Source organism: Phyllostomus hastatus, unplaced genomic scaffold (genome assembly GCF_019186645.2).
Source record: "Phyllostomus hastatus isolate PE091 unplaced genomic scaffold, TTU_PhHast_1.1 phas_contig_80, whole genome shotgun sequence".
Lineage (NCBI taxonomy): Eukaryota > Metazoa > Chordata > Mammalia > Chiroptera > Phyllostomidae > Phyllostomus > Phyllostomus hastatus.
Window position 1 is genome coordinate 20,357,710 of NW_025333960.1, and position 26,738 is coordinate 20,384,447.

A 26,738-nucleotide genomic window follows, 5' to 3' on the forward strand; every position below is an offset into this window, starting at 1 on the left:
AGTAGTGGGAAGGGATTAGAGTTGTTCAGTGGTAAAGGGGGTGATTTAGGAATTAAGAGCATAAAGGTTATTTGGGGACTCTTTTTCTGAATTACATGCAATGTCCTCCTTGTCACCCATATATCAAAAAATATAAATGTCGACACACTATTTTTATCTTTTTATTTTTTAAAATATATTTTATTGATTATGCTATTACAGTTGTCCCATTTCCCCCTTCATTCCCCTCTACCCTGCACACCTCCTCCCACCCACATCCCCCCCTTTAGTTCATGTCCATGTGTCATGAGTTCTTTAGCTTCTACATTTCCCAAACTATTCTTGCCCTCCCCCTGTCTATTTTCTACCTACCATCTATGCTACTTATTCTCTGTACCTTTTCCCCCTCTCACCTCCTCCCACTCCCCTGTTCCTAACCCTCCATGTGATCTCCATTTCTGTGCTTCTGTTCCTGTTCTAGTTGATTGCTTAGTTTGTTTTTGTTTTAGGTGTTGTTGTTCATAATTGTGAATTTGCTGTCCTTTTACTATACATGTTTTTTATCTTCTTTTTCTTAGATAAGTCCCTTTAACATTTCATATAATAAGGGCTTGGTGATGATGAACTCCTTTAACTTGAGCTTATCTGAGAAGCACTTTATCTGCCCTTCCATTCTAAATGAAAGATTTGCTGGATAGAGCAATCTTGAATGTAGGTCCTTGCCTTTCATGACTTTGAATACTTCTTTCCAGCCCCTTCTTGCCTGTAAGGTGTCTTTTGAGAAATCAGCTGACAGTCTGATAGGAACTCCTTTGTAGGTGACCATCCCCTTATCTCTTGCTACTTCTAGGATTCTCTCCTTCATTTTTATCTTGGCTAATGTAATTATGATGTGCCTTGGTGTGTTCCCCCTTGGGTCCAACTTCTTTGGGACTCTCTGAGCTTTCTGGACTTCCTGGAAGTCTATTTCCTTTGCCAGAATGGGGAAGTTCTCCTTTATTATTTGTTCAAATAAGTTTTCTACTTGTTGCTCTTCCTCTTCTTCTTCTGGTACCCCTATAATTTGGATGTTGGAATGTTTAAAGATGTCCTGGAGGTTCCTAAGCCTCTCCTCATTTTTTTGAATTCTTATTTCTTCATCCTTTTCTGATTGTATGTTTTTTTCTTCCTACCAGTCCATTCCATTGATCTGAGACCCAGCTTTCTTTCCATCACTATTGGTTCCCTGTGCATTTTTCTTCATTTCACTTATTGTAGTCTTCATTTTTTCATCTAATTTGTGACCAAATTCAACCAGTTCTGTGAGCATCCTGATCACCAGTGTTTTGAACTGTGTATCTGATAGGTCGGCTATCTCTTGGTCGCTTAAAATTATTGGTTCTGGGGCTTTCATTTGTTCTTCTGTTTGAACCATTTTTTTTTTTGTCACATCTGTTACGTATGAGGGGCAGAGCCTTAGGTGTTCACCAGGGCCGGGTACCCCAGTCGCTGGGTTGTGATGCTGTACGTGGGGGTGGGGTCAGAGAGGGACAATGGCACTCGCTCTGCTCTCCATTGGATTTCAGTCCCTTCCACTGTTTCCCCAAGCAAACTGGGACTTTCTGGTCCCATGTGGGTGGGCTTGTGCACCCCAAGGGTCTTTCCAACGACCTCTCCTGTGAGTCTGGGAGTCTCTCCCTGTGCCTCAACCCCCCAACAGGTGTTTTCAATCAGTGCCCTGAGGCTCTATTTCCCTGGCACTGGGACCCTGGGACTGCTGGGCCAGCCAGATGCCTTGCGCGCAGTGCCTTGCTTCATAGTCGCCACCTTGCTGGGTCTGCTTCTTGCCATTCCTTAGCCGGGGTCTGCCAGCTGCTGCTTGCATGCCCAGGGTCCACCTTCTGCAGTCTTGGGTGCCCGGGATGCCTTATGCCAGTCCCTACGCTCGTTGTTCCAAGACCTTTCTCCACCCAGCAGCCCAACTTCACCCCTCCTACCGGTTTGAATGAACGTGTCTATTTTAACTCCTTGGTTGTCCGACTTCCATAGAGTTTAATTTTCTGTCAGTTCTGGTTGTTATTCTGTTTCTAAATTGTTGTTGTCCCTATCTTGGTTGTGCAAGGAGGCACAGTGTCTACCTATGCCTCCATCTTGGCCGGAAGTCTATTTTTAAAATCAAGTAAAACTTGCCTGGCTGGGTGACTCAGGTGGTTGTCGTGTCCTCCCATACACCCAAAGTTTGCAAATTTGGTCCTGGTCAGGGCACTTACCTAGGCTGCAGGTTCGATCCCAGGTTGAGGTGTGTCTGGGAGGCAACCGATCCATGTTTCTCTCTCTCTCTGAAATCTATAAACACAACCTCAAATGAGGATTGATGAAAAACGTGTTTAAAGTTCAACAACAAGTAAAACTTTTAAAACTCAAAACATGAAGACAAAGAGACAAACAAATAAGTGTTAACACCCCAGATGTTTAACGCATTTCTGGATTATGTACAGGCTCCAGCAGTTCCTGCGACCTAGCCGGTACCCTTGATTCCAGTTTGGTAAGTACAGAATTATTAAAAGGTTGCAATTCTAACTATTCTTCTGATACTTTTGCAAGACTAACACATTTGGGAGCTTCCTGAAATTAAAAGGAAACTGAAGTAAGGCCTGAGGCCAAATTGCTTAAAGAGGTCATTGCTCATTTTCAAGATGCATATGTGATGTTGTGATCTTTTTCAAAAACAAAAGAATATGGTTTGTTTAAAGTTTGAATTCTAGAGTCCTAGGTTTTAACTGTTATTGTTGGTTATTCTGAGGGTGTTGCCACCCTGGAGCCCCGCACATTGGCCTGAAAGACATTATTAAAATTAAGAAAATCAAGGCTAATTTCACGGTAAATAAAGCTGTCTGTGTACAGAGTAATTGTAACTATTTGATATTACTCCAAGATTCATTTGCTAAGCACTTTAGAAATTATCTGTCTTTTTAGCCCCTGGGCCTGGGGATGCGGGGTTGCCACACCTGGGGCACAGGGGAGAGAGGTTCTGCATCCTCCCTGTGAGTCCTTTGGTGTTTCAACGAGGCTCAACTCCTAGGTATCACATGACTTTCAGATAAACATACTTTTCTACTGATCCTCACATGTTAACTATTTTCAGGTATTTTCCTATGTGGTCCAGGCTATAATAAAATCAACAATAACAGTGTTGTAAATCACAGTGATTTTTAATTTTTTTCTGTACTTTCCAATTTTGTTTTAACCAGAAATATGGATTGTGTGTGTACCAAATAAATGAGAAATAAAACCAGAGCAGTAAGTGGTGGACTGTTGAAATCAACCCAGTACTTTTATTTCCCTTTAATACACTTAATTTACTTTTCATCATCAAAATATGTTTCTGTGACAAGCTTTGTTCAGAATACATGTTTGAAAACATATCTTAATTCTGAGAGGTCAAATCTTGGTTTGATTTTCTTTTAAAGGGGTATTGCCAGTGCAAGCTTCATGTTGAAAGTCCTACCTGCAATATCTGTAAGCCATTATATTGGAATCTGGCCAAAGAAAACCCCACCGGATGTTCAGGTAAAGTTTCTTGTACATAATAATTTACTATGCTGGAGCTTCCTCGTAAGTTTCTTCATTTCAGTGACTAAACCCACAAAAGTGCTATTTGTTTAATCAGTTCAGTTTGTCTGAAATTTTGTATAAATGTTTTGATGTTTTTCTCCCCCTTTGGCAGAACTTCTGTCATTTTCAAAGTTTCAGCAAGAGATTTATATCCTGTTTCCATATGCATTGTGGTCTTTAGGAAGGCGGCAGCTACTTGATAAATGGTTTTTATTGGCTTGTTTTTATAATCCACTCTTTCTAGTTTAATTTTATTTTCATCTTATGCATAGACCGAAGCCAGGATAGGAATCAAAAACATCAAACTGACAGTGGCTAAGGGAGAGAATATCCTTAAGTACAGTACATTTTCATGTAAACGTATCAGCAATGACCTTGACATTAGAATCATTTAAGAATCCCATGGTGGTGCACTTTTGAGTGACTGTGGTCATAAACCAGCCATTACTCCTCGTAGGTGCTAGTATTGCTCTGGCTGTTGTGCTTCAGCAGTGCAATCTGCCTTCTGCGGAAGCATGCTAGGAAGTGACTGCCTGTGTAGTGTCGCTGGTGCGGCATGTTCCCAGTGCTGGGGAACTGTCCTTTATCTGACCGTGGTCCAGGGATGCTCTCTTATCTTCACAGAATGCCAGTGCCATGTGGCGGGAACAGTGAGCGGAATCGGAGAGTGTGGGCAGGTAACATGAGCCACTTTTTCATAGGATACCAGTAGCAATTGATTGTGGAGTTTCTGAGGGAGGGTATTAATATTAGTGCCTCTGTAAATGTACTGTGTGTGGTCATCTTTTTGGATGTTTTTAGATCCTGGCTTCATTTTGCACAGTGAGCCAGTTTTAAATCTTGAAGCTTAGCAAACTCTATAACCTTAATCCAATTTTGTCATCTGGCTCGTTCTGCAGCGAGATGGTGACTGTCACTGCAAGTCCCATGTTGGTGGTGATTCCTGTGACACATGCGAAGACGGATATTTTGCTTTGGACAAGAGCAATTACTTTGGATGTCAAGGTAAACACATTGGCAGTCCTGAGTGAAGCAAAAGTGCTGATGGACAAAGTCTGCCAGGACGACCTCTAGCGTGGATCCATTGTCTCCATGCAGACTTTCTGAGGGGACTGGATTCAAACATTTTGTCCAGGACATTGGACCGGACTTTCAGTTGACATGATTAGTGATTGAAAATGAAGTTGCTTCCACTTCTCTTCTGCCAGCATACTGTGGGTTTAATTATTAAGAAAAAATAATTGGGGTGGGGGAGTCATTGTAAATAACATCAATTCTTGGTCATTTTAAAGCTATATTTTGTATTATCAAATCAGCTTACACCAAATTTTTAGAGATTATACTGTTTTAAACAATAAAGCTGTGGGAGCAGGTCTCCATAAAGCTGCTCATGTCTGTCCCAAGCCTCCTGTTAGCACACACTGTTTATAACAACACTCTGTTGCTAACTCCTTTTTAGCTCCTCGGCTGCTGTCCCTTACTTTGGACAACCATGTTGGAGCTGGCCTACAAGTCACCTCCAACTTGGTGGTGGGCTTTTGGGGAATCCTGCCATCTCAGTTTGGGAGGTTCAAACGTATTTCAAACACCTGACAGATATAACACAGCAGGAAAAAGAATGCCCGGTGACCGTGGGCTTACCGATTTCCACTCCTCCTGGAGGCAGGGGAAGCATCCAGCGGGGAGATGCTTTGATGGGTAACCATGCTGTTTCCTGACTTTCAGGGTGTCAGTGTGACATTGGTGGGGCAGTCTCCCCCATGTGCAGCAGACCCTCTGGAGTGTGCCAGTGCCAAGAACACATCGTGGGCATGGCATGCCAGCGGTGAGTCGCGGGAGGTCTCTCCCCACACTGACGTGGTGGGAGACTCTCCCAGAGTCCTGTCTGTGCTGACCATGCTCAGGAGGAGAGACACGGTCCTGAGGACCAAGGGCAGCGGAACCTGTACTGTCATTTGAAATGTGGACACTTGTCAGTGAGTCCAGTTAAAGCAGGAGGCAAGGTGGCCCAGAAAAACTGTTCCATTTTGTAGGTCATGGAGCAGCTTCACTAGGAAGTTCCATGGGTACAAAAAGTCAGGTGGGAGCGACTAGAGCAGGACACACAAGGTGGGGTCCCATGGCTGAGCCTGCGCGTAGAAGTTGGAGCATGGAGGAGCCCAGCAGACGGTGGGCCCCTGCACCAAGGAGAGTCGTGTCCTGCTTCTCCCTTGGGACCCATGAGGGAGGGCCTGGAGAGGCCAGGCGTGCTGCACATGGCAGGGTGAGGGGTCAGAAAACCTCAGAAGTGGGAAAAGTCCCTCATCTCACACAGAAGCCAGTTAAAATGAACTGAAGGAGGAGGGGAGTGAAGTGGAGACTGAGCCCCAGAAGCACTATAGCAAGTAGAGCAGCAATTTATATACATATTTGAAATCGTGCCCATCTGTAATTTTCCCTCAGTGGGGGGAAAAACTAATTTTTAATATTCTGACTTTTAATCAAACACTGGAAATGCCATGAGATTCAACAACTTCAAAATCTCAAGCACCTTCAATATTTCCGCATTTTCAACACATAAATCTTTCAGGCTGTTAAGATAAATTGTGTGTGTTTAGTGTGGTGCCTCCCCTTTCCTTCCTTATTTCCAGCATTTGAATTCTAAAGTCAGAGCAGCCCAGCTGTGCTTTCTCCAGGCATTTCTTTTATGTTTTTCCAATTACAGTTTACATTCAATATTATTTTGTATTGGTTTCAGGTGCACAGCATAGTGGTTAGACAATCATCTACATTTACAGTGTTCCCCTGACACAGTTATTGCAACATTACCGACTGCATTCCTTCTGCTGTACTTTTCCAAGTGGCAGTCACTGCTGGGTCGCATAATAAAATCTATGTGAAGGAGGGTACATCTGGAGATTTGTTTTCCTGCAGACTAGCCGGCTCACAATGGTCCAGGGGAACTTTGTAAATAGGTTCAGAAACATTTTCCACCCATGTTTTACCTCTTTCCAGCCTCGTGTTTATAAAGCGAGCTTGTCTCCTGCTGAACCAGCTTAAGCTTTTTCTCCTTCCAGCTATGTAGATGACTGGCTAATTTTCGGGTCAAAATAATGCAAGTGAATGGGAATGACACTGCTCACCTTGAGGCAAACACACTGATGTTTTACCTTATAGCCTATACCTATATATAAAATTTAGAACATGCCCTTTGATTTAGTGGTAAATGATATCTGAAATAAAAGGGTAACAAACCAGCAACATAGGCACCGTACCACCTTGCCTCTAGGTCAGTAAGTCTGTGTCCTTTTGTCCTAAGTGCCTCTCTAATGTTTGTATTACCTGAGCATTTTTAGTTTTTCTTACAAGTTTAGGAAGCATTTACATTCATTTTTTTAATAGCTTTATGATAGTAAATGTAATATACAGGATGGAGCAAAAGTAGGTCTACAGTTGTGAGTATGCAGAACATAGTTTATTCTTGTATTGTTAGTTGTTAATTACTGTGTTATTACTGTGTTACATTCAAACAAGTATAAGCCCACCCTGTATGTTTATTGTAAAATTTTCACAAGTACCTGAAAGTAAACGGTCAAGGAACAATCTCCATTCCACCACCCAGAGTGGACTTCTTTTAGGATCTTTGTCTATTTTTATAGTTTCTATGAATAAAAATTAGTATTATATTTTTTACATAATTTGTATTAAGTCATGTGATATGATGAACATTTTCCATTATAACTAATCCTCAAAGATATTACTGGTTACATAATATTTCATAATTTCTTTAATTATTTCATAATTATTTTACATTTTTGTACAAAACAACATTGACGTTGTTTCCAAGTTTTCACTACTATAAATATTCTTTTATGTTCATTCTTTGACCACTGTATATAAAGTCATTCTTTAGATATATTCCTGGAAATAGACTTACTAAGCCAAGGGGTATAAACATTTTTCAAGATCTTTGTAAATTACCTCCAAAAAAATTGTAAGCATTCCTAATTCTACTTCTAATATGGGAGTGTGCCCTTTTATTTCTTTTTACTAAATGATCCTTATGGCTTTAAATCCATGAAGTGTGATTAGTTTGTGACTGAATTGCCAAAATGTATCATTTTGAAGAACTTCAAATAATTAGTTTGAATTTTAAAATGTCACACAAGTGTTGGAGTATTTTTGATCCTTCTCTGTGATTGCCATTATTGGACTCTTGAAAGGAATCCATTTTTAGGCATATAATTTAAGAGAAAACAAAGCATAGAAAAGCCATTCCAATGATCAAAATTATATATAAATATAAGTGAATCTAATCTATAAACTTAGCATATAAAACATTTTATGTTGTGTTCACTATTGTATCTGTAGTGCTTAGCAACACTTCCTGACACATAGACAGTGATGTTTGTGTAGTGAGTGAGCATGACTGTGTTAGTGAGTGAATGAATGTAGAGTAAATCACCTAATTTGACTTTGCCAAGTTGTTAGCAACAGAGAGATGCCCGAGTTGAGAATGTTCTGAAGGATGCTGCCACCAGGGGTTGTGCTACCTCATTTTACTGCCTGGAATGAGTAGGTGCGGCCTGTGCTTTCTGTGAACGTTTGCATGAGCGAAAGCAATAGTTTAGAGAAAAAGCTGTGGGCCTCTGTTGATTCCCTTGTGTAATGCACTCTGTCAGTTTGGTGGGAGTTCTTTTAGCAGTAGCTACTGGGATTGAAGGATATTCAGATTATCAACGGACCCAACTTGCTGTACCCGTGTTTACTTTTTATTTATGAAAGACCTGAAAACAACTACTATTTTCCGGATTTGCATCACATGAAGTATGAGATTGAAGAGGGCACTACACCTAATGGGAGAGAGCTTCGATTCGGCTACGATGCCCTGGAGTTTCCTGAGTTTAGCTGGCGGGGATATGCCCAGATGACCTCTCTACAGGTTAGTGGACAGGAGGAAAGAGCTCGAGGCAGGTCAGCCGTGCCCCTACCCACCGCGCTCTCAGTGGGCCTCCCCAAAGGGTGCATGTCCCCACAGTGAGTCCAGGATTATTTTTCTCCTGGGAAAAAAGTCTATAAATGGGGTTTGGGGTAAGGGGGGATTCTAACTGATAAACATACATATCACTTTCACAGTTTCTTGTTACTTAAATTTGGTTACCAAATAAGAAAATGAGGGGATTAAAAAAAATGGTGCTTATCTCTGGATACTTTTACAAGAAATTTCCCAAACAAAATTAGGCCATATTTTAACACAAGGGACATTTTTTTCTTTAAGCCTTTTGAGGAAAATAAAAATAAGTTGACTTAAATAATTTCAATAAAGCTTCTGTTGCTAATTTTTGGCCAATGATTTTAGTTTTTACTTTTTAAAACTCTGAATTACTACATCTAAATAGAAACTAAGAAAAATGAGGAGTTTTAGTCAGCGTTATTTAATTTTCCCTTCCTACATTTCTCCTTTCCTTCATTCTTCTCTGCTCTATGCATCTATCTCTCTTGGCTTTGTATTGGAATAAGTAAGGAATTTACACTTTACTTTTAGAACTTAATATTTATTATGAAAAATGTACATACAGTCATTGAAGTATTTTTGTTCTCAGAACATCTCTTTGAGGGGGTCTCTGAAGCTGTTTCTCAGTGGAGAAATTCAGAACGAAAGAGGCAATCTAATGACCATGGCAATCCCATGTCCTTGTGGATCCAGAACCATCCTTGCTATTTCTCATTCGCTCTTAGAGAAGCTGGGCGCATCAGCCCCCACTGATTCTAACTAACACTGCTCTTGCCTGGCCCAAACTCCCCATTCGGAGGATCCAAGCAGTCCTGAGGACCTTAAGACCCCTCACTGTGTTCTCCTTCCCAGATACAGCAGTTCAGTTTCTTCAGTTCCCTGCTCTTACATCATTCATTATTCAAGGAAAAAAGCAGTGGATTCCACTGAGTCATAACAGGATGTGAATGACTAAGAACCTAATATGTATAGTACCTCCCCACAGGTGTCTAGAGTTTGAAAGACTAGTTGGTTAACACTAAAGAGTGACTTTTTAGTGATTAATTCTCTAAGTAATTTTAGAGGACCTTGGCAGTATTCCTCAAATTACCACTAACTTTACACTGTTCCCAATTCATTTTTGCATTTTTATTTTGTTACTTGGAACTACTATTTAATTATGAAACTAGTCAAACTGAGAGGGCCAGCTGGAGGTCCTCAGTGTGGGTCGTCTGCAGCTCCGGCTCCCAGGACAAGGGATGCTACCCATTCCATCTTTTATGTCACAGATACCTTGTTCAACAGCATTCCCTGCATTTTAACCAAAGGAGCCAGGGGAGAAACCAAAAGAACCACTGACTGGGAAATTTCCAAGTTTCATGACCTTTCCTTGGACCGTAGAAAGCTGGATTTGAACACGTAGTCTGTAGTTCGGACTTATAATATCTACTTTTTCCTTCAACATGATGGGCTCAGCAGCTCTTGCAGACCTCTGTGGATGTACCAGGGCTAGTGAACAACAGGGCCGCCCTCCACACACCAGTCTAAGAAGCTCCTGTTCTTCTCGGAGGGGGATTGAGATAAATGTCATGTGACTTAGCATATTTAGGTACATTCAGGTTTCTTCACTAATGTGTTTGGGGTCTGTAACCTTTCCTTAGCCAACGATTTCTGTGACCACTTAGAATTTTTGCATGTGAAGTGGACCCTGGAGGGGTCTCTCTATGAGGGTGGTGGTGGTAAATTATACATGTCCCTTTCCTCCTTCCACCTTTTTCTTTCTCCCAGCGGCTGGTGGTTGCCTCTGTCACTGTGGCTTTCCATCTAACTAGTCCATCTATGTTCTGCTCTGTCTGCCTGATTCCAAAGAGGTCAAAAGGGGATCTCAGTTGCTGAGGGAATGCATTTTCACTGTAACTGTAATTGTAAGTGATTTCATTTTATTGTTAGGCCTGCTTGATTCCATCTTCCACAGAGCTGGTTCCCTGGTGCTTGTTGAATGGGTGCGAATGTGTGTGTATTTGCCTGTGTGTACACTGGAAGCCCAGTGGTGAAACTTGAATAACGGCACTGTTTGGCCAGCATTTCTTTTAACCGGTTGTCTCTTCTGTGCTTTACGGGTTTTGGTATTTTTCAGAATGAAGTAAGGATCACGATGAATGTGGGGAAGTCCAGTCTCTCTTCGTTTCGTGTTATTTTGAGATACTTTAACCCTGGGACTGAAGCGGTAGCTGGCCATCTAACTATTTACCCATCCTGGGCTCAGACAGGTAGGTAGATTTTCAAGCCTCTTTTTCATTAAGAAATGATTAACTAGTGAAACGTTTTCTCCAGTTTTCACAAAGTCACCTCTGGAGTAAACATTACGCCAGGTTCGTGGTCTAATTAGAACAGGGCTCTAGGTGCCCTGTCCTGTGCGACCTTTTTGATTCCTAAACATTCTGCTTATTCACATTTTGCTCTTAAATATATCATTCACTCTCATTTTAAATCAGTATAATAACCTTGGCTGGACTCCATGGATTAGATGTCACCACTGGGCAGAGCTCATGAATGAGTTATGGTAAAGCAGGTGTCACCTTTGTGGTGGTGTTTGCAAGACTTTGGCTCCCTGGCCTAGATTCTCCCATTGTTTTGGGCACACTGAAGTTAGTTCAAGGAAATGCGCGGGGATAGGAATTTTAAGATGAAGCCCATGAGTGCTCCAGAGGGGAGCACACCGACCTCATTCAGGGCCGGGGATGCCGAGGGCTGAGGGGAAGCGCTGTCTGCGGGCAGACCTCACCATGGTCCCGTTGGAGAGGAGGCCTGGCAGTCGTGTCTTCGAGGGGTTAGGGCTTCCGCCCGTCCTGGGAAAAGATTCCAGGAAGCAGGAGGAATCCTACACAGTCACCAAATGGGCCAATGGAAATCTAATTCAGGGTAGAAGTCTCCGTATCTGTGTTTAGCATCTACAGCAGATTCAGACTTGGGAGAAGAAATGACGCTTCCAAATTGTGTCAGCCGAGCTCCTGAGGCTAGTTGGTTCACTGGTAACCAATAGGGGGACCTAGCAGGCTTGCTTTATCATTTACAGAGGATTTGACAATCATTCCCCTGCATGATAGAGCTTGTGAACTGGGGAGGGCTGAAGAGGAGACAGGGCTGAGAGGTGTGGTAGGTCAAGTGCCTAAGCACTCGGCTGGACTTAGTAGATAAGTCTCAGTTTCCAGATCCCAGACTCTTTTTAATAGATCCCACTGCTTCCAACATGGCAATTTCATCAGCAATTTGCCCTTTGTTAACTCGGACAGTTGGAATATATTTTGGTTCGTTTTCTCCTGGAACACTCTTTCTGAGCCCCCATGTCTGAGTCAGGAGCCTCAGGTACGTATTCCTGTGGTAACTTGTCCCTTCTCCCGATTACCACTGTCCACACTGTACCGTATTCTCCTGTTTTCTGATCGGTAACCCTTCACCTCCCCTGTCCCCTTTGGAGATGCAAAGGCAATGCTAGCTGTGTTCACTGCCTTATCTCTGGAACCTAGTTCCAGGCCTGATACATAGTGGGCCTATGTTAGTAGAACAGGAGAGTGAATACAAGGGCTTGGAATAAGCATATCTCCTGAAGAAAAAGTCTCATTGGACTCAGATACAACAGTTTTGTTTGTTTCTGAACCTTCTACAGAAGGTTTATTTGTTTTTTGTTTTTAATTTATTGATTTTTAGAGAGAGGGGAAGGAAGAGAGAGAAAGAGAGACAGACAGAGAGAAACACTGACTTGTTGTTTTACTTATCTATGCATTCACTGGTTGATTCTTGTATGTACCCTGACTGGGGCTTGAACCTGCAACCTCGGTGTATCTGGACGATGCTCTAACCAACTAAGCTACCTGGCCAGGGCTGGTCCTTTATTTGTTTAATGCAGAAGAAAACATTTTGGATCCTTTTTTAAAAATTTTCAAAATGAATTCATGTTCTCCAATAGAAATTAAAAATTTTGAATTACATATAAACAAAATAATGTAAAATAAGGAAAAATAATATAATATCAAATGTAATATATTGAATACTTAGAGACTACAGAAGCAAATACCACCCTACCCCCCTCCAATCAAGGAAACCATCTGTGATATTTCCTACCAGGTGTTTTTCTCATGCCTGTTTTTTAAACTTACTTGAGATCATACTTGATCTCCAGTTTTTTATCCTGCTTCATAAACTTCCCCCCACATCACTGAATAGCCCTGTATTATCCCACCTAACAGTTACACCTTAAGTGACTTTCTTTCCTCCATTGTTAGATACTGAGTGCGTTGCCACTTCTTTTTCTATTTACTGTCATGCAGTGGTGACAATCTTCACCCATAAGTTTCTATCTACATTTTAAAACACTTCCACACGATAGATTTTAGAAGTGGAATCATTGGGCTGATTGGTAAGAAAGTTTTTAAGAGCTCTGAAATCGTTAAAATGGTTTTAAGAATAGTGGTAGCACTTACCCTTCTACCTGAGTGTTGCCACACTGCTGGCTGCGTGCTCACCACGGCCTGTCACCACTGAAGGACTCTCCTCCTCGATAGGCAAAAATTACACAAGGTCCTTATTTTCATTTTCATTCATTCAACTGCTTGTGATGTTGAGTGTTTACTGTGTTTATCTATTTTATTTTTCCTTGTGAATTATATTTCTTTTGACAATTAAAAAATGTGCCAAGAACTTTTCTAAGTAGTTTATTTGTAGTAATATGCTTAATCATTTAACAAATTAAAAAGTGACTTACAATCCCAGCATAGATAGCCACTGCTAACATCTTATCAACCTTTCTAGTCTATTTTGCACATATGTGTTCATAGAATTAAAAAATAAGACATGTACATATGATCAGTAAACTGTCCTACACCTTTTCAGATGTGAACTGAATGTTCAAAACTGATTATCTAAAATCATAACACCGACTAATAGAAAAATGCCCTAAACAATTCTTTTTATTTCTGATAGGTGTTGCTCAAAGCAAAGAGATTATCTTCCTGCCAAGTAAGGATCCAGCCTTTGTCACTGTCCCTGGAAATGGTTTTGCAGATTCATTTTCACTGGAACCAGGGACATGGATTGCTTGTATTAAGGCAGAGGGAGTCCTCCTGGTAAGTGATAGTTCTAAGTGGAGATTCTCCCCTCTGTCCCAGATGGTCCCATCTGCAGTGAGCCACAGTGCCTATAAGATATCAAAACCTATAGCTGGTTCCCTTTTAGACACAGGAACCTATGGTGACATTTGCCCTCATGTGACATTATAACGTAGGAACCAGCTTAGAATTATCTTCTGTAGTCTTCCAGCCAGCTTCTCACAGACAGAAAACATACAAAATTATAACTCAAAATGACTTGAAGTATCAAAATAAATGCAAAACCTTAATGAGCATATGTCCCAGCCTTTCAAAAGTTTCTTTGGGATTGTTCATCATGAATCAGAAGGGCATCTAAAAATCTAGCCTCACTGAGAATTGTGCAGAACAAATCAGAAGAAGCCAGAGAAAAAACAATCCTAAAATCAGTGAAGTTCTTGCTGGTGGAAAGAGAAGAAAGAAACTGGAGGAGCCAGTGCTTCTCCGTGAAATCCTTCCTGCCTTCTGCCTTAAGTGCAGACGAGAGTCTCACCAAGCAGATTGCCATGGTCGAGGAAGTCTCCAAGTGAAGACCGGTGTCCTTGAACATCAATAGAATGGACAGAGAGCCATGTGGAGTCGAAGGGATGAAAACTGCTGAGATACTGCTCTTTGATGTCTGCTTTCACTATAGTAGGGTCTTTTCAAAATAAAGTCTTTGGCAGTACTTGGTTTCATGCACTAAGAGGGGAAACATAAAACTTTCCCTTTGGGGGCAACCCCTTTGATTGGCAATGTTCATAAAGCTCCAGCAAGTCCCTTAACTGCAAGCCAGCCCCAGTTGCTTTTCCCATACCTTGGGGGCACTGCTTATCCTTGTGGGTGCTTTCCAAATCTGGGTTCCCACACAGATAATGTGAAGGTTTCTGCTGTCCATTCTGTCCTTGTTTGTTTTGCATCTTCTTGGTAGAAAGCTTTGTTGCTTTAAAAAAGTTTACGAATGTTTCACAGAGGCTGGAAATGAGGAAAAGGAAACTTTCATTAAGGTCAATAATGGGTACACAAAGTTGGACTAATGGAAAGATGAAAATTACCATTAAAGTTAATATCTGGGCATGGAAGATTTGCATGACATTTAGTCAGTGTGATTGTGCAGTAATTCATATATGTCCTTCCATATTATGATCCTGTTTTCTCTAAAAATGTTTTATTGAGGACCTGTTATCAACCTTCACTGTTCTAGGATCTATGGAACTAAATAAAGAGGAGATATACTCCCAACCTAAGGAAACTTACCAATAGAACAATAACAATTATTGAAATAAAGCTCATTCAGATATAAAGACCATTGAGCTGGACCACTATGCCCCCTGAATCACCATCTGCTACTTTCTCCTTCCCATACATTCCTCCTCTTCTCCATTCTAGACAAATTAAGGGCTCTGAGAGAGAAAAAGCTTTATGCCCTACGTATGAGTCTCTCCACAGTTGTGAAGATTCCCTCCCTCCTGCCCTCTGCAAACTGGTGGTGATATCAGGATTGCTGCACAACTGGCAAACCATCCGCCACTCAGAGACCTAGCTGTTCTCTGTCCTGGAGAGTCGCTGGCTGAATTTATGTTGTGGGCTTTGCTTGGCACTCTCAGTGGAACATGTTCTTCCTCTCATATCCAAAGACAGGCAGCAGGCCAGTTTTAGTCTATGATTCACCAGGATCACAAAACACAACCTTTCCCACCAAGCCCGGCGAGCACTGCTCTGGTGTGGGAATACAAAGCCACAGCACGTGAAACACCACTTGGTGTTCCGTAGTGAGGAAGGCACCAGTGTTTCAAAGGAACGTGTTATCAGTGGACTCTGATCACCTTTGTTTATTTTTGAATTAAAAACAACCCAGAGGAGACAGTAAAATTTTCCCTGAGATTTGAAAATGAGCAGGTTCACCCCAAGGCACTCATCTCCCATGCTCACAGTACCTGTGTGAGTGACTCTGGGTGTTCTGGGGCGTCAGGGGCCAAACAAGCAGCTGACGTGGAGAGTTTAACTGGTGAGCTTCACCTAGGTGTTAAATAAGCTAGCAGGTTTGACTATTTTATTTCTAAAATAGGGCTACCATCAAAGTGAGTAATTATCCTTCTGGCCTTTATTTCCTAGGACTACCTGGTGCTGCTCCCCAGAGACTACTATGAGGCCTCTGCGCTGCAGCTGCCCGTCAGAGAGCCATGTGCCCACGCAGGACCTCCCCACGAGAAGTGAGTATGGGCAGTGAGTGTATTATGGGGGTCCTCTGATTCAGGAGACTTTGGTACAAGGGTTTGCAATAGGTCTTACGGTCACAGCTGCAGCAGGGTGCTTGGATGATTATTTAATTGTGATTTGTTTTCTCTGTAGCAGTCAACCAACTCTCACCAAGAACCACAAAGCACTTTGTACACAGTAGCTGGTGCTTAAGAGTGACTCCCACCCTCTAGCATGTGGAAATGCTGAGGCATGCCCAAGTAATACCCTTGAGGCCATGCTTCCAGTGAGGGGAGGAGCTCTGCTCCTTCCGTTCCTCATGTGGACAGAAACTTGCTCCTGATTCCTGTAGTGGGCACTCAGTAAGAGTGCGTTGGAAGAATGATGAATGAATGGACTGGATAAGGGTCATCGGGGATGCACTTTGATGCTCTATGTTTTGTTCTCAGTTGTAACTATTGTGTTTTGTTGTTATTGAAGTTGCTTGCTCTACCAGCATTTGCCAGTGACCCGATTCCCCTGTGCCCTGGCTTGTGAGGCCAGACATTTCCTGCTTGATGGGGAGCCAAGACCCTTGGCAGTGAGGCAGCCCACCCCCGCACACCCAGTCATGGCGGACCTCAGCGGGAGAGAGGTGGGGCAGCCTTTTGTTTACTGTCAAAGCTATCACTACCTTCCGATCTGTGTCTGCTGGAAGTCCTTGGCTTTGATTGCTTCTCATATTCAGGGGAACCTGGAAGGACTTCTCAGATGTGTTAATTAAAGGTGTACAAGGTTCTCTGATTTGGGTTAGGGCTGGGTGGTATACCACACTGAGCTATGGTCATTTGTCTTGGAGCACTTCCTAAACATGGGCAACCACAGAATCCTTCCCTTTTGATTCCCTGGACTTGTAGGGGGGCATCTTGTCCTACCTGATTCAGGGCAAGATCTCTCTAAAAGGCCTCCAGAAACTACGGCTTACCCTAAAAGGACACAGTGCTCCCTGACTGTTCAACCCCTTAGGCCAGGCAGTTTGTAACAGCTGAGTTCCTTGAGCTCAGCCCCTGGAAGTGCTGCACCCCAAGGCACCTCCCTCGTGGCTCAGATGACAGGTTACTGCAGGTCTCGGCATCCTTTTACTTCAGGAGCCTCACAACAACTTGAGACAATACTAATTTAAGATTTGAGTTAGAAGTACTGTTTATCAACAATAACAGTAAGAACACACAGTACAACATTTCAAAATGAAGTTCTGAACAAAAACTTCATTGTATTTTCATTCCTTGCTTCTCACAGCATTCTCTGTTCTGTGTCTTTGAGGAAAACATTCCTTCGGGGGCTTAAATCTGTGAAACAAAACTATATATGATATTAATTCTCCCTGAACATTTAGATGTGTACCTTTTTGAAAAGTACATTCCTGACATTTTCAAGGTAGCAGTTTTAGGATTTTAAGGATATTCTTAAGTTCCATCCTCATTTTATTTTATTTTTATTAGAATTTTTATTTTACAAAAAGAGTTAATACTTATAAGTAAAGCAACATAGATATGCATGAAGAAATAATGAAATGATCCTCCACTCTATTCTAATATTAAATTAGTTTACTGTATCCTTCTCTACCCATGCTGCATGTATACACATGTGTATATCTACATACATACATACATGTGCACATACATTAATAGATGTGTGTATGTGTTCTCCAGACAGCAGGAGGTACAGTCGAGAAGGGCTAACCCCCAGGAAGTGATGCTGATGATTCATGAGGAAGTGTCCTTGCCTCTGACTTAGCCCAGAGCCACAGCACTGAGCTGTTGTATTTGTATGACGCCTAAAACTAAGCCCTGAGCTGTCCAGTTTTATTGAGCAGTCCTTTTTACGGTTTGATCCAAATGCTTACAGACTCGTGCTGTCTAATGCAGTGGTCGCTAGCCCTGTGTGGCTATATACATTTGAATCAATTAAATGTAAGTAAAGCTAAACATTCAGTTCCTTGGTTGCATTAGTCACATTTCAAGTGCTCGGTAACCATGTGTCTAATGGCCACCCCATTGGACAGACAGATTATAGAATATTTTTGCCATCACAGAAAATTCTATTGGATACAGTGTAATAAATCATTGTGCTAAAGTTCAGAGACCAATGGTGTTAGATTAGGTCTTAGAAATCATCTGATTCCCCTACCTCTGAAGGATTTCTTTTTATATCATCCTTGTAAGCTATTAATTTAGCTCTGTTGAAATACTTACATAGATGGAGGACTTGCCTTTCCTAGAGGTAGCCTATTCCATTTTTAAATAAACCACAGTTATTACAAAGTCCTTTTTCATATTAAGCCAAAATCTGGTCTATTATAATGTCTAACTTTGGGTCGTGATAAGCCACCTGGAACAATGTAGTCATCCTCCCTTCGTTTGGGTGGTTGAGACACCATAACTAGCTGGGAAACCTCCTTGGGCCTAAATTTCCTAGTATTCAAAATGCAGATAAGAGTAGTAGCTACCTTATAGGCACTTTTAAATAAGGTTGTCTCTGAGGGGCTCTTGTTGGGGCGCCCAGCCCACAGCGACTGCTCAGGAGCGGTTAGCCATATTGCTATTCATGTGTTCTTGTCAGGATTCTGGGCTGAAAAGAAAAGCAACCCACCAAATCCAGCTCACATGAAGGTCTGTGAGGGTTTTTTGTTGGTTTTCCTTTCTTTTTGTGTGTGTGTGAAACAACTTTTTAATTTCCATTTTCTCTTTACAAAAAGACAAAGAGAGTAGGGAGTGGGGAGGCAGGAACAATACCTGATCAGCCCCAGAGTGTGGAGAAAGAGGCCACAGCCAGCAAGACTGGGCCAGACCGCTCTTCCCTGCCATTTGCTGGCTTTCTGACAGACAGAGAGGACTGGGAGGGCTCCAAGGTCAGGCACCGAGTGGCTTCAGGTCTCCCAGAAATCTGTGAGGGGTAGAGCTCCCTGGTTCTGACAGAGGCCTCCCCTTCTCTCCGTGTACTTGTCTGTTCACCTGAGCTGCTACGAGTGGCCTCCTTTCCCTGCAGACAGCTCTGTCTCACACACTCACCGGGAAGGCTGCTCTGGTACCATTTCACGGTGACCTCCTAGTGCTGGCATTCACTGCCACCTGCGTCTCCCTTCTTCATTCTCTCAGAGGAAGAGAACTGGATAGTTCCTCTTTGCGAGTCAGACCACACCTGTTATACACCTCTGTCTCTTGTAAAGAAATACAGAAGTAGATTTTTTAATATTATAATCTGATCACTTCTGGTTTACAGTGTGACTTTAATCCATTTATGTTTGTGGTGACTGCTGGCATACTTGGCCTTATTTTTATCATCTTATTTTATTTACTAGTTTTTTATTTCTTTTTTTTTTTTCAAAAATTTTTTTGGATTTCTGTTTGAGTGATACAGTTTACTCTGTCTCCCTGAGTGTTTGGTAGGTCAAGATTGTTTCCTGATCTTTTAATGGTTGCTTGTACCACTAAACATTTCTTCTTAAAGTACCATATTTTGCCGTGTATAATACACACCTATGTTTTTGAGCGCATTATACACAGAATTATTATACCCATTATTAGACATTAGTATGTATATATTATATATGTAATTATCATATTTATGTATAATGTATATCCTTATTTTTCCCTAAAAATTCTCAAAAAAGTGACATTATACATGGCAGAATACAGTATAAATTTTTCCAATGAAGCCTAAAGTTACTAAGTATTCTGTTTTCTTTTTGTACTTGACATGACTTTAAAATGCTTAGTTACCCATTGTAAACCCATGTCCAACTTTCTCTTGTTGTCTAGAAATTGTATTTTCACCCTTTCCTCCCAGACCTTCAGATAGAGCATAAATTTTACCTCAATTCAAATACATCCCATATTCTCCCTTCCTTCCTCCTTCCTTTCCTCGATTCCCTTTCTCTCCTTCATTTCTCCTTGGAGACATCTCTCCTGGAGTCCTTCATCGCTCTTCTTTACTCTGGATGTAGTCTCTGGATGTAGCAAGGCACAGCCATTTCCTGAAGGGTCTCGCCACCACACCGCCATCCTAGACACTCTTTTCATCTCATTGTGCCAGATCCTCTCTTTCCTGAACCTTGGGGCTTTCTCTCTCTCTCTCTCTCAGCTTGCTTTCTCATTTTGGTAGATACCCTTCAATGGTTTCCTGAGAAAATACACATAGGAGGTACATTTTTTTGGAGACCTCACATATCTGAAAGTACTACTTCTCTATTCTACTCTCAATCTTGATTTTTTACTTTGGTCATACATAAAATTCTAGATTAAAAATAATTTTTCTCCAAAATTCAATGACGTTTCCCCAATGACTTCTAGTGTCAAATGTTGCTGTTGATATAGTACATTCTGATTCCCAATTCCATGGATGCCACCTGCTTTTTTTTTTTAAGCTTTTGGGGTCATCTGTTTCCTATTTTCTGAAGTTTCACAAGGATGTGCCTCCATATAGGTGGTGCATCAGTCAGAGTGTGGGGCTCTCAGCAGACACTTTTGGCCTGGAAACTTCCGTCCATCATTCTGGGAAATTTTCTTGAGTTATTTCTTTGATAATTTATTTCTTTATCTTTAATCCACCTTTCCAATTTATTTATCTTGTTTTATACTTTGGGAGATTTCTTTAATATTTTCTTTTACTCCCCCCTCACCCCACAGAGATACTTAGGTTTCAGCTCTTTCTGATGTACTTAATTAACATCATTTACTTTCTAGCTTCCAAAATTTTTTGTTGATTTCTCTGGTCTGTTCTTTTCCTCTTTCCTATTCCCTTTTTCCTTATGGGCTTATGATTTTAAAAATTTGACTCTTACTTTTGTGGAGTTCTGAGAGGAAAGATTAAAAAATATGTATGTGTGACTCATCATGTTTAACCAGAAAGTACTAAGATGGACTTTTCTTGAATATCTTCACTTGTCTTTATTTGTCTTTCTTATTCAATACACCATTATCTTTTATAAGGATCTTGGCAGTAGCCTCCTGGTTAGCTCACCCACATTAGTTCTTGTCCATTGTACCTACCAATCTATTCTCCACACTATGGGCAGCATGCTAGTTTTAATAGAAATATTGAGTCATCACTGACTCTCACACATACATTCTAATAACATCTTATTGCTCTTAGGATAGGGACAAGAAAATTTAATGGCCTATATATAAGGCTGCCACTCTTACTTCCTCATTTTATCAAACCTCCCCTTGTGCTCTGTTCCTCACCTCTGTGGCCTGCCTTCACTCTCTCAGACTGACCTCAGAAGCTGCCCTACAGCACTGCATGCTGTTGGGTAACCTCCTGCTGTGGGCTGTTTCCCTTTGTCTGAATGCTCTTCTCTCCCCACGTGGCCTTGTCCTTCAGCACTCAGCTAAGTTACTGCTTCTTTAGGAAGTGTCCCCTCTCTCCTCATCTTTCTGACTAGCTCTTGCACCCCTCTTAGCACCTCTTCCAAGCATTTCTCATATGTGTAATATAACATTGTATTTACCCAGTTATATAATTATTTGATTAGAGTCTGTCTGAGGGCAGATACCCAGTCTGTCTTGTTTCCCATTGTATACCCATCACCCTGTGATAGGCTGGCACAGAACAAGTGTTTAACAAGCATACATTGACCAAATCATTCTGAGTCCTCACTGTGATATCAGACATGCTAGATGTCTTTGCGTACGCAGCATATTTGATACACCGCCTTTTATGCCTTTATCCTGAAACACTGATAACGAGGTAAGGGCAGTTCCACACCATAAAATTGGAATGATTCCACCAGGTTGATGCTGGTTTTCTTTAAGTTCCTTTTTTTAAAAAAATAAATAACTGATAATAACCAGCAAACAGTAAAGTTTCTCTTTGCCATCTTTCATGTCTTTCCTCTGAGTTTCTCAAAACCCACTTTTACCATCAAATATACTCAAAACCCTTCCTACAAGTCTTCCAAAAACCATACCCATAGGACTCAGAGTGGAAAAAGTAATAGGAATTTATAATACTGCTATGACAGAACTGGCAGCCAATAATGACTTCTGGGAGAAAACTCAATACGTCATTGACCTGTGTCGGGGGTAAAGACAGACAAGCCCTTGTTTGGAGATGCCCAGGGGAGAAATGCTTCAAATAACCTCTCCACACGGATGGGAACAGACGAATGACAGCATCGTACTTCACTCTGTAACATGGAAAAGTAGTGTGGGTGATCCACATTCCCCCCTAAAGGAAGTCTTTCTATTATTTAAGTGATAGAAAAATCACTGTGGAAAATGACTGTGGTGTGGTTCAGAGCTGTGCAGGGAGAAGAGTAAATGTGAGTTTCCCGAGGGCAAGGGGCTGGCGGATTTTAATTAAATGTGGCAACACTGGCTGGGCCTGAGCTTATGAGCTGAAGTGGGTTAAACTGCTAAGGAATGTGGTGCTAATGTTGGCTCAGGCATTAACTATGCACATATGTTTGACCCACAAGTTCTATTTCTAGGAATCTTACAGCTGTACTAGCATGGATGTATATGTATACATATATATGGGTGATCATATAACATTGTCTATGTTAGAGGGAAAATTAGAGACAGCCTGAGTGTCCATGAATACGGGATTAGTTATGCAAATTATTTTACATTTACGTTATGGAATGATAGGCAGCCATTAGAAAAGTGAAGTGTGTATGTACTACTATAGACACATGAAATACTACTGAGGAAATAAAGCAAGTCATGGCAAAAAGCAATAATCACAGTTATAATCATTGCTGTTTATATAGTGCTCACGACATGCCAAGCACTGTTCTAAAGACTCTTCATGTGTGCATTCATTTAATCCTCATGTGCTTTTAAGAGGTGGGTGCTATTGTTGTCCTCGTTTCCACTCAGGAGAACTCTGGGGCACACAGCTCTAGGTCACTCAGCCAGAGGCAGCACAATTCCACATTTCAACTTCTTAAATTCTTAGCCAGTAGGTGATGTCAGGGACAGGCCTGCTTTTTCTGTAAAGAGCTAGACAGTAAGTGCTTTGGCTCTGCAGGCCCTATAGTCTCTGTCACAACCACTCAGCTCTGCCATGATGGTGCAAAAACAGCCATGAACACCTGTTCTGATAACAGTTTTTATTTTTTTTAAAGCACATACACATGCATTTCCAGACATAGGCAATAGTTTGGGGGTATGAAAGCCGAGCTCTTGTTTATCATTACCCAGGAGGAGACTGTGTGTATCCCTTTATATTATTTGCATCGGTATAATTAAAAGTTTCTTTTTAAATTAAAGAACAGTTAACGAGCCTCAAGGCATACTTCCATTCCTCTTATCTCCCATTGGAAATTTCTTTTTACTTCAACTTGTGAAGTATCTTTTACCTTGAGAATCAAGGCAAATGTATGAGTAGAAAGAGTAGAGGCTCCTAAATGTGGGGTTGCCAGATTTACAAAATAAAAATACTAGATGCCCCATTAAATTTGAATTGAAGATAATAAATAATTGTGTGTAGTTTATCTGAATTTCATGTTTAATGGAGCATCCTGTACTTTATCTGGCATCCCTATCTATAGGGTCACCTGCCTTACAGTGATGACATAGAAAACTATTTCCAGGTGTCTACTCAGCCCTGTTTTCACCATGCGTTTCACCTGGGAACGCATCCAGTACATCCCACGTCTGTCTGTTCGTGCTCTCTCACAGGTGGAACTGCACCTGCAGCTGCGGGTCTCACAGGTCAGCCACTATGTGGTTGTGGTCGAGTATTTTATGGAAGCGGACCAGCTGTCTGTGGTTGATGTGCATGTGGAGAGCCCTGGGTCTGTCCTGGATGGCCAGGTGAACATCTACAGCTGCAACTACAGGTAATCAGTCCTGCCCTGGGTTTTCCTCTGGAACCCAACAGTCAGGAGCTCAGCTTTGGAAACTGGGGTTTTTATCTGGATTGGAAAGTTGTTTTCTTTCTGAGGCTGATCTTGAAAAGAAGCAGGTGCCTAGTGGAGTGATCCAACATCATTACCCAGTGTGGGTAGGGAGAGGTTTCTTTGTAGGCAGTGTCTTGAAAATGTTGAGTTTTCTTGAACATTTTGGCTCAGATTCATGTGAAGCAGCACAGCCTTTATATTTTATTCTCTGACACCCTGAGTGGTGTAATGGACTCAGTGTTCTCACTTCAGATGCTGTGCAGAGTACATGCATGTGTGGAGCAGGGAAAAGTCTCACTCTCTGTCTGTCTGCCGTCCAGCATGCACTTCAGAACTGGAGATAATGATTGTTTGATGATTGTTAGGTGAAAAATAATTTGACAAAGGATTTTAACATTTCATTCTGATGTTCAGCTTTTCCAAGAGCTCTGACAAGGATTTATTATTGTTTTCTTGGCATAATATTTCAAAATATAGGCAAATGTTCAGAGTATGCTTTAATTAAAGAATCAGTGCAAAGAATGTTTCCATGTGAAATTCACTGTACGTTCTACTTGCCATTTAGGCACTGGAACTCAGAGGCAGCGGGTGGAGAATGGCAATGAGCCCACCCAGTTTATGGCCAAGGCCTTGAACATTTTGTTGTCTCTGCTTTCATCTTGCTTATTGTCGAACCCAAGATGACCTGAAGTAGTTGGATATTTTCCCTGTTTTGCAAATGAAAGAACTTATGGAAATAGTTACTTTTAGTAGCTTAGAATGGAAATTTTTATGAGACTTGATGAAATGGTCATTGGATTAACATCACACTCTCAGCAACCCTGAAAAAGAAACTATGAAGGCTTTCTTCTTTTAAAAATCTTTTTAAAAAATCTAATCTAACCCTTTCTCTGGGGTAATGTTTAAAAAACAAAGAATACAATCGTATTTGAATTTTTAATTGGAGCACCAGATGAGCCAAAAAAGTTCCCTTGAGTGTTCTTTCATTATTTGCAAATCCTAGTTTCATCTATAGGTGACATCAGCAACCACTGGAATGTACACTCCCAGATGGGTGGGTCACCTCTCTGCATGAATTCTGGTGACTGTTGGCCACGGGGCCTGAGGCAAGGCTTCTTCACACCCTGTCTGTCCACATTCATCCCCTAGATCGGCTCTCCTCCCAGGTCACATGGCCTGATCCCTACTCCATGAGATACAAAGTAGAGAAGGCTAAGAGGACACAAGGAAGCGTTCCTACAGACCCTGGTAACTCTCTGAATTATTTCAGAAGAGGCTGAGGGTGTCTATGCCAAGCAGAGGAGTGGTTTCAAGACCAAAGGAAGAAAGGACACCCTTCCAGGATCCCACAAGTGTCGTTTCCTTACCTTTGTCTGAACAACACATTGCAGGATACTCAGCAGGTCATTTTGGCTGTGGACATGACAATACCAAAGTTCTCCATACCAGTCTCCATGATATGGGTTCCAAGACAGTATTGTATTAGACCAGGAATCACTTGCATGGTATTTAACCACTCCCAGGAAGGTCCCATGGTATTTATTCACTTGTCTAAAATATTTCCTTGTTCTCGGCTTTGCCTGTCATGTGGACTAGTAAAACTGAACAGGCTACATATGCTGGAGTCCTAAAATATGAAACTGGAAAATATTTGACCCATAACAACCTATTTCAAATGACAGGCCCTTTCAACATTACAGCATCTCCTACTGAGATCTGAACCTTTACCACCAGCATGTCTCAAGTGAGAAAAGTGGTGGCTCCAGTGGGAATACCATCTTTCCACACAGTCCTGTGACAAATCCAGTCTGCCTTCCATAAGAGAGGTGATAATTAATGATTAAATCAATTCAGTTATTACTGTTAGTCTAGTCTTAGTAAGAATTTAACAGAGGATAAGGATAATCTAAATCTAAGTGAATCACTTAACACATTTAACTCCTAGGATTATGCTTGAATCCAAAAGGAATGCATTTTAGTTGATAACATTCATACCTCCACACACATGAGCAAAAAGGAAAAGAAAATGACTGTTTGTTGAGTTTCTAATTTGTGCCACAAACTGTATTTAGCTCCTTATATGCTATCTTATTTTAATCCTCACCCCAAAAGTCATTGCATAAATTATTTCAAATATAGGGTAGGCAAAAGTAGCTTTACAGTTGTGAGTACATGAAACACAGAGTTTATTCTTGCATTATTATTAATTATTGTATTACTTTCCATACAAACAACTGTAAACCTACTTTTGCCACACCCTGCATTTCCTAGAGATGGTCATTTTGTTTTAGTATGTCACTCAGTCCAAATTATATTTATAGACAGAAAAGTTGCTATCGAGTATGAAGTCAGAAATATTGTTCAAGAAATACTTCCTTTATGGGTTTTACCATTACAATATATTCTTGGCTCAAAACTGTGATCTTTTAAATGTTCCTAAACTCTGTATGTGACCTAATGGGATGGAGGGAAGGTGCACCACTCATAGAAATGAGGAAGGAAGGGTGAGGAGGAACAGAGTAGGCTTCCAGAGGCAAACTCTGGGTATCCACCTTGTCATGTAAGGTAAGCCACACGCACTGATGTGGCATGAGATGGTGGTTGCTAGGCCAATGGGCAGCTTTAATTACCAACAGTACCAAGGATATTAGTAAATTTTCAAGAACGCTGCGTCTTAAAAACCACATATAATTGACCCCGAGGCCCTTTCTTCCAATGACTAAGCAAAGTATTGAATACGTATTGCATTAAGCCAGTGGAAAAGGTAGGCAAAGAGTTTGGCCCTGAGAGGTGCAGCTGGGACCACCGTGGGAGGTTCTTTTCCCATGCTGATCATGAGCTGCACCCAGTCAAACTCATCATGCAGGAAAATTCACATTGTCCACTGGAGTACAACAGGAGAAACCAAAGAGCAATCAGCCACCCCACAGGAAGACACAAAGTGAGGGGGATAAGTGGAGCCAGGCTAAGAACACTGTTTCCT

The 26,738-nt window shown here is 41.4% G+C and overlaps 1 protein-coding gene across 1 annotated transcript in view; it reads left to right on the forward strand.

Annotated features, from left to right (window-relative positions):
- The window catches only part of LAMA3 (laminin subunit alpha 3), a 248,937-nt gene that overhangs the window by 113,608 nt on the left and 108,591 nt on the right, over nucleotides 1-26,738 (forward strand). The window contains exons 14-24 of the mRNA XM_045849829.1: nucleotides 2,457-2,503; nucleotides 3,429-3,528; nucleotides 4,198-4,250; nucleotides 4,473-4,578; nucleotides 5,299-5,398; nucleotides 8,338-8,494; nucleotides 10,683-10,815; nucleotides 13,526-13,668; nucleotides 15,784-15,881; nucleotides 16,348-16,501; nucleotides 23,535-23,695. Of these exons, the coding sequence (XP_045705785.1) occupies nucleotides 2,457-2,503; nucleotides 3,429-3,528; nucleotides 4,198-4,250; nucleotides 4,473-4,578; nucleotides 5,299-5,398; nucleotides 8,338-8,494; nucleotides 10,683-10,815; nucleotides 13,526-13,668; nucleotides 15,784-15,881; nucleotides 16,348-16,501; nucleotides 23,535-23,695 (1,252 nt within the window). The remainder of the gene's footprint in view (nucleotides 1-2,456; nucleotides 2,504-3,428; nucleotides 3,529-4,197; nucleotides 4,251-4,472; nucleotides 4,579-5,298; nucleotides 5,399-8,337; nucleotides 8,495-10,682; nucleotides 10,816-13,525; nucleotides 13,669-15,783; nucleotides 15,882-16,347; nucleotides 16,502-23,534; nucleotides 23,696-26,738) is intronic.